Here is a 14476-nt window from a genome sequence, read left to right on the forward strand (position 1 = left end):
ATTACTATTAGTAATATTACTTTTCTTAGGCAAAATCTTCTTAAATGGCATTTATTATCAGATAGACAGTCTACTTGAAACTATACATGCTGACATGGGAAGAGAGATCACAATATATGACTGAATAGAAAAAAGCACATTACATAATATGCTCATTTTGTTTTAAAAAAAATGATAAATAATCTAGGGTATGAATGTATAAATGATTTTGGAGAGGGCAAGAATAAGGGAAAAGAGGGAGAAAGAAAACTATTCATCTGTATTTACTGAATTCCTTTAATAGGTATGTATTTCCCTGGTAATTTTCTTTTCTTTTCTTTTTTTTTAAAACAAACCAACACAATATCCATGTTTTCAGTTGTTTGAGGAATGACCTATCCATGTCAAACCTACCTGGTTCTGTAGAAATAATGAAACAGTTGCAGAAACTCTGTTGGATAAGGGTTTCTTAACCAGTAGACACTTGTCACATCAGTGATTTCAGTTGACTTTGGTGGGGTACTTTTTTGGTATCATTTGGTTTTAATCCATCAAACCCATCAGGAAGTCAAAATGCACTGTAATTTACAGATTTTTGTGAGATTTTTGTTTTAATCTAAATCAGTATTGACAAAATGGCACCAAGAAACAGGAATTTAAAAGATCTATTCTGAGAAGTTGTGAAGAAACTTGGATTTAAATCATGATTGAAACATTTACATGGTTAATCTGTGTTTTAATGCTTTATACCTGACACCTAAATCACACTAAAATTGTTTGGGGGATAACTCAAAAAAAGAAAGAAGAAAAAAAAAACCTTTCACATGAAATGGTTGCAGCCTCAAGGATTCAGATTGTTTTTATGTAAGGAAGCAATTGTAAATAGCATATAAGTAACAATTGCTCCCATCGTGGCTGAATATTTTGACAGAGAAATTCAATATTCTATTTCCAATGGCAAACTGTCCCAGCAGCTAAGTTTTTAATTGATTTCAAAACATCTAAGTTTGTAGACCAAATGAGATGACTTTGACTATCATACAAAAGGCTAATAAATACTAACAACAGACACTACAAGCCAAAAACCCAGCATATCAAGCAATACAAATACATAAAATAACAGAATGAGCCAGTCTTCCATTTTAAAAAAACAAAAGTCTAAGAATGAATATAGGGAGAAATGTAAAAATTTTTCCCCTCTGCAACCATTAATTAAAGTAATTCCTGCACTTCTTTATTGCTTCCTAACTCCAAGAAAGAGGTTAACAAATTCCCCCACCGTGAAAGGTGCCCAAGTTGCTCCACTGAACTCAGGAAATTGCTAGTGAGCACACATGTGTCTCACTGACCAGCAGCAGATCCTCAACTCTAAAGTTCATAAGGCAGAGTACCAGCTGCTCCACATACTCCCCACTGTGCCATTAAGAAAAATGTCCCAATCTTAAACTAACAAGAACTGAACTCATGAGAAATTTAAACTGCCACTGTCACTGAAAATGTGCACAAACAAGCATTTAAAAGTCAGGTATAGGGCCAGGAGCAGTGAGTCACTCAAGCCTGTAATCCCAACACTTTTGGAGGCTGAGGCAGGTGGATCACTCGAGGTCAGGAGTTTGAGACCAGCCTGTCTAACATGGTGAAACACTGTCTCTGTTAAAAATACAAAAAATTAGCTGGGCGTGGTGGCACACACCTGTAATCCCAGCTACTTGGGAGGCTGAGGCAGGAGAATCACTTGAATCACTTGAATCCAGGATGTGGAGGTTGCAATGAGCTGAGATTGTGCCAAGGCACTCCAATCTGGGCGACAGAGCCAGATGACGTCTCAATAAATACATACATACATACATACATACATACATACATACATACATAAATACATAAATAAAGTCAGGGATAGCATACATAACAAAAAGAATATTAGCTGTAAAGACAGGTTCTCAAGACAGCTTGTCTTGGTCCTAAGATACAAGAATTTTTTTAAATACTGTACAGAGTAGCTGTCTAGATCTAATAACCAGTAACACAAAACAGAGGTCATTTTTAAGAGATCTTTTATTTACTAAAGGTTTAGAAGAGAAAATCCAATAACTGTTTGATACTTCTTCCCACAATTGTAAATGAAAGACTTTAAAGAAGGTATTCCCTGTTCATACAGAAAGTAATACTGTAGGGTGTTTCAATGCAAACACTTGGATTCAAATCCGAGCCCCACCACTTACTTGATAGATATGACCTTGGTGTATTACTCTGTTCTTGCATCACTATAAAGAAATACATGAGGCTGTATAATTGGTAAAGAAAAGGTGTTTAATTGGCTCACGGTTCTGCAGGCTGTACAAGAAGCATGGCAGCATTTGGGGAGGCCTCAGGAAACTTTCAATTACGGCAGAAGGGCAAGACGAAGTAGGCACATCTTTAATGGCCAGAGTAGGAGGAAGAGAGAAAGGGGAGAGGGACTACATACTTTTAAACAACCAGATCTCATGAGAAATCTATCACAAGAACAGCCTTAGGGGGATGGTGCTAAACCATTAGAAACCACACCCATGATCCAATCACCACCTACAGGCCCCATTTCCAGCATTGGGGATTACATTTCAACATGAGATGTGGGTGGGGACACAGAACCAAACCATATCACTTGGTAAGTTTCTCACCCTGTTTCCTCATTTATAAAATGAGGATAACAGTAATGCAGACCCAATACAGGTGTTATATAGTTGAAATGAATGAAAATATATAAAATGCTTAGAGCAGTACTCAGCACACAGTAAGTAAGAGATGACACCTGTGTTTGTTAATGTTTGTACATTGTAGTTAGGCATATGGGTCCTATACTCTGAAATCGTTTTCACAGATTAGATGTGACTCCAGTGTGCATGTTCTATGTGTACATCTGTATCAAACCGCAAGGAAAGTTTTCAAAGACAAATGACAACTGCTTCTGAATAAGAATGGGACACAAAAGAACATGGTTCTCTCAATAAAGTATTAAACAGAAATTTAAGATGGGCTACTCCTGTTTAACAGTTTGCTCCAACCAAGAAAAGAAGCAGGGTAAGGTTATTACTTAAACAGGAGAAAGTGCCAATGTTTGGAAGTATTATAATCCGGAGAGAAAATTTACACTGGATTTACAACTATGTTGCCCACGTTCCTTTTTAGCTTGAGGCTATATTGGCAAAGCTATGAAGGTCAGGAGGGGAAACAGGGACTCTCTCTGAATATTCTCCAGTATTTCCAGATACTGCACAGAAGGACCTCACACTCTTCTCCAGTGTTCCTAACACATCATTACCAACAGGATCAACAGATGGCTTCCAGAAGGCCCAGGAATAAGAAACAGCCAGGGCTAGGCCCAGCCTATGTGGGCCACTGCCCACAAATACGGACTTCCGGATTAAGGAAATCAACAACAGCCCACTGTCCACCCACCTTTTAAAACAGAAACAGAATCGAGTCTATTAAACAAATGCTCTTTGGGTAAGGAAAGTACACTCCTCAGACAAAAAGTGTCCAAATTTGAGAGAAAATGATCTTGATCAAAGTTTTCTTGAAGAAAGCGCCAGTTAGCACAAGGGCCTGGGTCTTTAGGAAGGAAAAAGAAGAAAATGGTCTGACACGGTACTAAGTCCCTAGTCCTAGCTTTAACCAATCAGCACTTAAATCAGCTTTACTTTGGGTTCCATGTTGCATTCCCTTTGAAAAATGTTTACGTAAAGATGAGAGCCTATATGATTCTATCACTTCAGCAAAAGACTGGGTAGAGCTATGCAGCAGGCCAATTTTAATCTAGTTCTGCTGGTAACTGAAAAACATTACCTGTGTCTAACTCAGTCATCTGTTTTTATAAATCAGTGATAATGCTAACAATAAACATTAATCATTTATGCAAGGAATAATAAATGACTGAATACATTACAACTCCACATGCCCAGGCCAAAAAGTAATGGAGACACTTCAACAAGACTATTACAGCTATAGAACACTGAGAAACCATTTCCTGGAAACTTCCAAATGCAGAAATCAACTTTGGCACAAACGATTTCAAACACCGCACTTCACGAGAGAAAGCACTATAATTACTGTCAAAAGAAACGTGAACAAGAAGTGGTCAAATATCACTGCTGCTATTACAACCAGTAAAAAAGTTAGATGTCTATGGCATGCTTAATTGACTCTGGTTTTCCAGGTTTGATATTAACATGTAACAATATCTTCTCAAACAGGATTTACAACAGTGTAGCATCAGTAGGAAAGAAAATTGGATTTGGAAAAAGAAAGAAAACAATGAGAATAAAACAGAGCTGGAAAATCCAAACTTCTATCATTGTTGGTTATAAAAAAGCAGTCGACTATTAAAAATAGAAAAGTGCCACTTGAAGAAAAACAATGAAAGCAGCAGATGGCACAAGATTCCAATACCTAATACATACACAGCACTTCCAATCATCTTCCATTGAAAAATACTGGGTGGCTAGGACGTGTTCTTCCTACTACATTCAGAACTGGTTAGGTCTTTTTATCAACTGGTAAACAGAATAAAATGGAAAAGTATGAGTATAACAAACAGCAACACAACAAAGCATTAAAAAAACAGGAAAAATAGGATTAATAAGAAAAATAATCTAAAATAGTGGGACTTCTGTACTACAGAAGGATCTCTTAAATGTTGGAGTATATAAAGGAATATTTTGGAAATAATGCCAACAAACTGTCTACTACCTCCACTGAAGCCTAATGAGCCTGGGAAATATGCTCACATCACAGCAGGATGGTATAGGTAACACCTGGACATCAGTTGTGTGTCGCTGAAGAGTTACAACTCAAATTTCTGCAATAACCTTCTTTGCAACTATTTATAAATTACAAGAAGTGAAATTCATTTGCCTATGTCAGTTGTGACTGCATTGAGAATATACTGATTGCTAACTGAGCTCATAAGATCATTTCAAAACTATGCCTTTATAAGCCTTGATCAATACTAATTATCAATAGTACTCATTCCTTGAAAAATTTTTTTAATTACTATATACCTAGAAATTACATGCAGGTTGAAGGTATGTAATTTTCATAACTGTGTAATTTGCATCTATGACAGGAAAACGAGTGTACAACACTATACTAAATTAAAAGAAAGATTTATAAGACAAGTATCTACAGTCTCTGGTCAGTAGCCAATTTCAAAGACATAATTTAAGTTTTTATTTTAATATAGAATAGATATATGCCCACATACATAATATAGAACTGCACCTTCTAGAAAAAAAGGCTATCATGATTTTCCAGACCCAGTGATTCTTTCAACTGAACAAATACTTGTGAGACTTTACTATGTGAAAAGAGCCATGCTAGGTGCATGATTTCTTTTTTTTTTTTTGGAGACGGAGTTTCACTCTTATTGCCCAGGCTGGAGTACAGTGGCGCGATCTGGGGTCACTGCAACCTCCGCCTCCCGGGTTCAAGCGATTCTTCTGCCTCAGCTTCCCGAGTAGCTGGGATTACAAGCATGTGCCACCACACCCGGCTAATTTTGTATTTTTAGTAGAGATGGGGTTTCACCATGTTGGTCAGGCTGGTCTCAAACTCCTGACCTCAGGTGATCTGCCCACCTCAGCCTCCCAAAGTGCTGGGATTACAGGCATGAGCCACCATGCCCAGTCACATGATTTCTTATATTATGCATTTTAAACATGATGTTACCCACAAAACCCTGTTTGTTTCAGGACTCCTTCCTCCTCCTTTTTTCTGCTTTTTCTTTTGCCTTTTTCTGCCTTTGAAAAAGGCAGAACATATGTAATAATAAAATCAAGATAAATTATCATATATAATGAACTTAAACAGATGGTACCATCCCTATAAATTTCACCATTACCATGAGAAACTAAAAGGTACAAATGAGTTTTAAGCCCTTGTTTGATGGTATCAACAATGCTATCAATGGAAAAATAAATGAACTACACTATACTCTAACCCAGATGGTTGATAAAATTTATGACTAACTTATTAAACCACTCATTAAACCAAATTGATTATTTTAAGTCTTACAAATCTAACGTAACTTTCCAAATAACTAAAAGTGAGGGAAAAATCTCAACTAATGTATACTGAAAAATAGCAAGCAAGTAATCTTGGTTGACATACAGTTAGTTCCAACATTAAGCAGTTATTCCCTTTCTTCTTGGTTTCTTGAAAAAAAAAATGTTATTATAACTGAAACACTTTCACTTGCCTTTATAGGTAAAGAGGTGAAATTCAAATGCCAAAGGTCAGAGGTCAGAAGTAGTCACATTTTTCTTGCTGTCAAAGACTGACTTTTGGAGGTAGGGCACAGGGGAGAAGTAAATCACATTTTAAAAGTCTATACTCAAACTATAGCATATTATATCTTGCTATATTGGCCTACACAGTTACAACACAATATGGTCAGCTATAATCCAAACACACCATTGAGTATCACAGCAAAAACAGACTGCTGACAAGAGGCATTTACTCTGGATTCTCGGTACACTGAGTAACTATTCTGTCTACTAGATGTTTTGATAAGCAAAACCATGATTTCAAATTAGACCCAAAAATTTTAGTGTGTGAACTAATCTGTCAGTGATTTCTGGGGGGCATGATTTGTGGAAGCAAATCACTTAAGATCCCCATAAAACAGGATAAATCTATGATAAAATGAATTGGGAGTCCATATGTAAATGTTTTGTGAAAATGAAAATATAACCTATATAGTCAACATGCTGATAATTAGCAACTGTACTGTCACTATGGCCTTAGTGAGAAACCTCCTCTAAGGCAACTTTTAAGTATGGAAGTCTGCATAGATTTAGGAGTGGAGATTTAAAGGGGTTGGGGTAAATTTTAGATGACCTAATGAAATATGGTCAGTTTCAATGATTTTGAATGGAATCTAAATGTATGTGGCCCTAACAGTCACAGATGCCTAAAAAGGGCTTCCGCATTAAGTAGAAGGTAAAGCAAGACATTCAAGAAGTCATTCCAAGTTGACAGATTTTATGGTCTGGAGTGTATATGGACTGCATTTTATCAATTCTAGAATGCATATTTTTTCACGTTTTCACAAACCTAAAAGCATCTGAAAATTGCTATCTGCCAGGCGGCAGTCCTGCTGCTGTTGTCATAGCTTGCACAGAAGCATCAAAATTTGCAGAACTGATGTCAGCAGCTTGGAAAAATTCCAGGAACAAGAGTGGAGTAATCTTTTAAGGAATGTTGTGTCACCGAGGTTTTGATGGCATAGAATATGATATTGTGTATAAAAACAAAGACATTAAACCCTGAGTCCAAAAGCGATCCAGAACAATTAAATTCAATGTAGGCTGGTTTGAAGAATACCTTAGCCCTGGGTTTCTCACTATTGGTACAACTGACATTTTGAGCCAAATACCTTAGCCCTGGGTTTCTCACTATTGGTACAACTGACATTTTGAGCCAAACAATTCTTTTTTGGTGGGGAGAGAATGAATGGGGGGGCGGGCAGCGGCAAGAGGTAAGGACTGTCATGTGCATTACAGAATGTTAAACAGCATCCCTGGCCTCCATCCACTAGATGCCAATAACACTTGACAAGTTGTAACAACCAAAAATGTCTCCAAACATGGTAAAATGCCGCCTGGGGACCAAATGCTCTCCCAGCTGAGAACCACTGCCTTAATCAATTTATTCTGCTTACTTTTTCCTTCTTATGAATATACATATGTTGGCCAGGCGCAGTGGCTCAAGCCTGTAATCCCAGCACTTTGGGAGGCCGAAGCGGGTGGATCACAAGGTCAGGAGATCGAGACCATCCTCACTAACACAGTGAAACCCTGTCTCTACTAAAAATACAAAAAATTAGCCGGGCGTGGTGGCGGGCGTCTGTAGTCCCAGCTACTCGGGAGGCTGAGGCAGGAGAATGGCATGAACCCGGGAGGCGGAGCTTGCAGTGAGCCAAGATCGCGCCCCTGCACTCCAGCCTGGACAACAGAGCAAGACTCCATCTCAAAAAAAAAAAAAAAATATATATATATATATATATACACACACACATACACACACACATACACACACACATATGTTTTCAAAAATTCAAAATTAGTGTTAATGAACTGTTTCAATAAGAAAATCCTAAGAGATAAAGTACTGTGTTAAAACTTGCAGCAGTATTTTTCATAGGGTACATCAAATACACTAAAATCTTAAAATCAGTGGCATGCAAAGAAATTCAGCCACCCAACATCCGTTGCCCCTCCTTATGGGATGCTCGTCATGATTTTCTGGTGGGGAACTATTTCCTCACCACACACAGTTTTAGAAATATCCAGTCTTCCCCTTGCTAACGGTTCTCTAAGTCTTCCATTTGTTTCTTTTGAGCTATATATCCTTTACGCTCCTAAAAATTTCCTTGCTTTCTAAGCTAATCAGAGTTAAGTTTCAGTCTTCCAACTAAATAAATCTAACTGAAACAAAGTGCTTATTTCTTTTTTTTTTCTTTTTTTTTTTTTTTTTTTTTTGAGACAGAGTCTCGCTCTGTTGCCCAGGCTGGAGTGCAATGGCCAGATCTCAGCTCACTGCAAGCTCCGCCTCCTGGGTTTACGCCATTCTCCTGCCTCAGCCTCCGGAGTAGCTGGGACTACAGGCGCCCGCCACCTCGCCGGGCTAGTTTTTTGTATTTTTTTAGTAGAGACGGGGTTTCACCGGGTTAGCCAGGATGGTCTCGATCTCCTGACCTCGTGATCCGCCCATCTCGGCCTCCCATAGTGCTGGGATTACAGGCTTGAGCCACCACGCCCGGCCAAAGTGCTTATTTCAACTATGCTGATAGAAGACATTTTGGAATATTTCCCTGCCATAAAATTCACAGGCCTGTTTAAAATTGTACTACTTTTCCTCATCACTCATCACATGTGTAGAGCGACTAGAGGTGTACATGAAAAAAGAATTGTTAAAACTGTGTCATGGGGTATGGAGATTGACTATACTCCATTTTTCATGGAACTTTAAAATTTCCATTTAAAAAGGGTTACAACGATAATAGCTATTCTATAAAGAAAAATATCACAATCGAAATTAATTCCAAAGTCCTTGTCGAACAAGTTTCTTCAAAACATACGTAGATGCCTATGTCCAGATATTAAGTGCTTGAGAACTGGTCAACAGGTTTGTGTGCATTTGGAGGAAAAAAAGAGAAAACCTGGCACACAGGACACATACCGTATGAGTAACAGTACAAAGGCAAGAGGAGCCATTTTTTAAAACTGCCTACAAATCTCGATTCAATTCAGGTAACACATACAATAACATATACATGCTCTGTGACTCCAAAAAAGTCTTGCTGCTAAAAGACTGCACACAAAACCTTCTTAATGCTGTTTCTGAAGTTTCTTCTCTGGTAGAAAAAAAGAAAGAAAAAAATAGCTATTGATTCTTCCAAGAACTATCATATAGATGAACACACATTTTTTGCCAAGATTTGACAGCTGGAAGTTTTCATGAAGGAGGCTTCAAACTAAACATTGTTTAAAAAGAAAAAATAATATAAAGGCCACACCATCCTCTGCTCTCCTTAAAGGTGACAGAAAATAAATTCTTTATCAATAGTCATTTGTCCAGGTTACAGCTAGGTTGCCAACCCCCTTCCAACTGAGATATGAAATTGGCTTTCACTGGCGCCTTTTACTCATCTCATCTGCCCTTTCCCTTTCATGAGCCAAGGCAGAGCAAATGGAAGCTGAATAATGAAGATGAAGAAAGAAGAAGAAAGAAGAAGAAAGAAGAAGAAAGAAGAAAGAAGAAGAAGAAAGAAGAAGAAAGAAGAAGAAAGAAGAAAGAAGAAGAAGAAAGAAGAAAGAAGAAAGAAGAAAGAAGAAGAAGAAGAAAGAAGAAGAAAGAAGAAGAAAGAAGAAGAAAGAAGAAGAAAGAAGAAGAAGAAGAAGAAGAAGAAGGAGAAAAAAACACAGTGAGAGTTATTTTAACAAAAAGCCTGCACCATATGGAGAGAAGGGAAGACCAAAAAAAAAAAAAAAAAACCTATGTGAAATATAATAAGCAAAGTAAATGAGAATCTAACCAAAAAATCCCTATTAAAATAAAACAATTAAAAATAACAAAATTTCAAAGACAAGAAATTCTACCATAACATATTGATTCTCTTTGCTTCTTAATGAAAGTAATCTGAATTTTTTTTGAATAAACATCACTATCTAATTATATAGTCTATCAACCTAACCCAATTAAATAATTATAAAGCACTGCATGGGAAACTGTGGAAATATACGCAGACCTTTCTGGCAGTACTAATTACGTCTTGATTTTTTAAATCGTAAGTCATAAGCCTTCTCTATTTCCTGAGAAAATGGCAGTCTTAATCTAAAATTCACATTCTGTTCTGTATATTTTGTGCAAATTGAGTTAGCTTAGCAGTTTGTCAAAAGAAATATTAAAGAATAATTTTTCACAACCCTCATTTTAAAGATGAAATACTTAAGGCTCAAAGAGGTTAAATTATACGGTGAAGGTCCTACGGCCAGTGAGGACTACAATCCAATTCAAAGATTCCTTACCTCCAGATCTCTCAAGCAAAATAGTTGGGCAGTTCAAAACAAAACAAATACAAACTAAGCATCTGCTCGGTGGCAAGCATGTGTTTGGTGCTCACAGTAAAAAGACATTCACATGATCATGTAATCATAATTCTCTAAGCTATATGCAAACTCCAGAAATAGTACAGATGGGAAGCACTTTATCTTAGATTAAAATGTTTTCCCATCTTTTTATGAATAAGTACATACTCTAAAACTTCAAAAAGTAGTATTTTAAAAAAATGTTTTTTTAAAATAATTTCATGGTGTTTTTTTTCAGTGGGTAGTTCGTCAACATCTTTTTGAATCAGCACATAGGGCTATAACTGACGGTCTAGTGTTCCATCGCAGGCATGTACTGTAATTAATTCAGCCAGTCCTCCAGGATGGTCGGTTTGGATTGCTTCCAATTTTCTACTGTTATAAAAACACTTCAATGAACATTCTTTTAGCTGTTGTTATTAGTAGTATTAATAATGGCAACAATCAGATGGAAGTGTGTGCAGAAGAAAAAATCTCCAGCAATAAAATGTTAAAAAGCGGTTAACTTTAGAAGATGGAAATAGGATTTTTATTTCCAACCTTACTTATATCTGTAACATCCTAATTCTTTTAAGTGAACAAAATAATAATTAGTGCTATTTGTTAATCCAGGCACTATGTATCACACATGATATTCATCATGAGCCAAAATATTTACTTTAGTGCCTGTAGCAAGCAATGTAATTTTCAATCATGAGTACATTCGCTGATCGACTGGGAAATTCCTGGAGAATCCTCAAAAATTCGTTCTCACATATTGAGAAAACAGGGCTCAATATTCAAGCAACCAGTACAAGAGATATAATGGTAATTCACAGTCAGCTTTGGGAAGCAGCTAACCCAAGGCTCTAAGAGGCACAATCTAAAACCAAAAATGGCCAAGTTCATGTATTCAGCACATTCTGAAGTTCAGTCATACACAAATAATGAGATTTATTACAATCATTCTTCTCTAAAAATACTGGTCAATACAACAAGTACACCAAAACCTTTCTCTGATACCACAAAACTCACCGTTTCTGATCTTCAGATTCTTTCTTGGCTTGCTCCAATGCCAGTTCCTCAGCTACTCTTCTTTTCAATTCTTCATCAGAAACTAGAATCAACAAAGAGCAGAAGGAGATAAAATAGGTGACTTCTTAAAAATAAAAGCGAGAAAATACTCAGGAAAGCCCGGCTGAGACTAGATTTGAATGGACAAAGTTCTGCCAAGTGGCCAGCATCTCCGTGGAACTTCTCAAGCACTGTGGAAAAGGCCAATTAGTGCACTTCAGGAGTAATTCAATCAAGAGTTCCCTGGTGACCTAGATTTCCACTCCTGCCAAAATTTATAACAAACTCAAGGAACTGCTTACTGTACAGTGGGGACTGAGTCAGTAAGGACTAATTCTTTAAGATGATGTCCTAACATTAAAGTCTGACAATGGTGTGTAAGGAGAGGGGAGGCTGTAAGGAAGGGACTTCGGAGAGCAATATGACAAAAAAAAAACTTCTCGTTTCAATAATTAAACCTCTAACAAAATCAAGTATTACAGAGCAAATCATTTGCAGTTACATTCATTTTTCCATTATTTATGAAAAAAGGCATTTGTAATTTACGAAAATTTTGAAACCCTATTTTTTGGAATACATGTCATTCAAATTCAAGTGCCAGCAACTGGAGAGAGACACCAAAGAGTACTGAGAACACAGCTGGAGCTTTCTAAATACCTGGTGACTTGATTTGAAACATCTGGTCTTTCCAATTAGAAGATTGTGTATGGTATGTTTTGTAAAGTTTCTTACAGCTATGATGGTACATAAAATGGACAAATTTCACAGGCTTCTTTAAGAGCCTTCCACAAGAAGTAAACGAAGAGTAACTCCTCTTCACTAGAGACCTACTACCCAAAATTATGAACAAGAAAGCACCAGAAGCACTTAGGAGGATCTAGGAACATGCACAGGACCTAAGGTTATTTTTGGTTTTTTTTTTCTTGGTTTGTTTGTTGAGACAGAGTCTCACTCTGTTGCCCAGGCTGGAGTGCAGTGGCACGATTTTAGCTCACTGAGACCTCTGCCTCCTGGGTCCAAGCGATTCTCCTGCCTCAGCTTCCCGAGTAGCTGGGACTACAGGCGTGTGCCACCATGCCTGGCTAATTCTTTGTATTTTTATTAGAGATGGGGTTTCATCCTGTTAGCCAGGATGGTCTCAATCTCCTGACCTCGTGATCCACCCACTTGGTCTCTCAAAGTGCTAGGATGACAGGCGTGAGCCACCGCGCCCGGCCAGGACCTAAGTTTTATTTCAAATGGTTGAGCCTATTAGATGGAAAATTAGACAGCAGTGTCCCTTTTGATAATCTCGACATTATAAATGCTTAGTCCCACACCATATGCAAAAATATTATTTATAATAGGATATGCAAAAGCCCTTTTAAATATTTCATTGACATGAGGCAATAACAAAGAAGATATATGAAAGATCAGGGCCGGGCGCGGTGGCTCAAGTCTGTAATCCCAGCACTTTGGGAGGCCGAGACGGGCGGATCACAAGGTCAGGAGATCGAGACCATCCTGGCCAACACGGTGAAACCCCGTCTCTACTAAAAAATTCAAAAAACTAGCCGGGCGTGGTGGCGGGCACCTGTAGTCTCACCTACTCGGGAGGCTGAGGCAGGAGAATACCGTAAACCCGGGAGGTGGAGCTTGCAGTGAGCTGAGATCCGGCCACTGCGCTCCAGCCTGGGCGACAGAGCAAGACTCCGTCTCAGAAAAAAAAAAAAAAAAAAAGAAAGATCAGAAGGACGATTTCTCTTAGTTGTGGACTATCAGAGTGCAACAGCAGCATCCAATGACACTATCAAGAACATAAAAAGCCCTCAGAATGGGAGAAAATATCTGCGAGTCATATAGCTGACAAGGGACTCATATCCAGAGTATGCACGTATGTAGAGTATACAATATATAAAGAACTCTTACAGACAAATAATAAAAAGACAATTAAAATGGGCAAAGGCTATAAAAAGGCATTTCTCCAAAGAAGATATACAAAAAGCCAACAAGTACATAAAAAGTTGTTCAACAGCATTAGTCATTAGGAAAATGCAAATCAAAATCGTAATGATATACCATTTCAAACCCACTATAATAAAAAAGACAAACAATAACAAGTGTTGGTGAAGATGTAAAGAAATTGGAACCCTCACACATTGCTTGTGGGAATGCAAAACAGCTCAGCCACTGTGGAAAACACTTTGGCAGTTTCTCAAAATGCTAAGGAGTCACCATATAACCCAGCAATTCTAATTTTAGGTACTATGTATACTCAAAATTTGAAAACATATCTATACAAAAACTCGTACATGAGTATTTATAGCGACATTATTCACAATATCCCAAAACTAAACACAACCTAAGTGCCTAGCAACGGATGAATGGACAAACTGTGGTGTATCCATTCCACATATTATTCAGTCATAAAAAGTAATGAAGTACTGATACTTGCGACAGCATGATGAATCTTGAAAAAATTATGCTAAGTGAAAGAAGTCAGACATGAAAAGTCACCTACTATATCCATTCATATGAAATGTCCAGAATAGAAAAATCCATAGACACACAAAGTAGATTAGTAGTTCCCTGGGATAGAAGAAAGCAGAAAATAGGGCATGACAGTTAATGGGTATGAAATTTCAAGATGTTGAAAATATTTTTATTTTATTTATTTATTTATTTTTGAGACTGAGTCTTGCTCTGTTGCCCAGTCTGGAGTGCAGTGCTGCGATCATGGCTCACTGCAACCTCCGCCTCCCAGGTTCAAGTGATTCTCCCGCCTCAGTCTCACAAGTAGCTGGGATTACAGGCATGTGCTAATTTTTGCATTTTTG

The 14476-nt window shown here is 37.6% G+C and overlaps 1 protein-coding gene across 7 annotated transcripts in view; it reads right to left on the bottom strand.

Annotated features, from left to right (window-relative positions):
* Positions 1-14476, bottom strand: part of CHCHD3 (coiled-coil-helix-coiled-coil-helix domain containing 3) — a 294629-nt gene that overhangs the window by 223549 nt on the left and 56604 nt on the right. For all 7 annotated transcript variants that reach the window (XM_077995003.1, XM_077995000.1, XM_077995002.1 and 4 more), the window contains 1 exon segment: positions 11622-11703. In XM_077995003.1, the coding sequence (XP_077851129.1) occupies positions 11622-11703 (82 nt within the window).

The sequence above is a fragment of the Macaca mulatta genome, chromosome 3 (assembly GCF_049350105.2).
Source record: "Macaca mulatta isolate MMU2019108-1 chromosome 3, T2T-MMU8v2.0, whole genome shotgun sequence".
NCBI lineage: Eukaryota > Metazoa > Chordata > Mammalia > Primates > Cercopithecidae > Macaca > Macaca mulatta.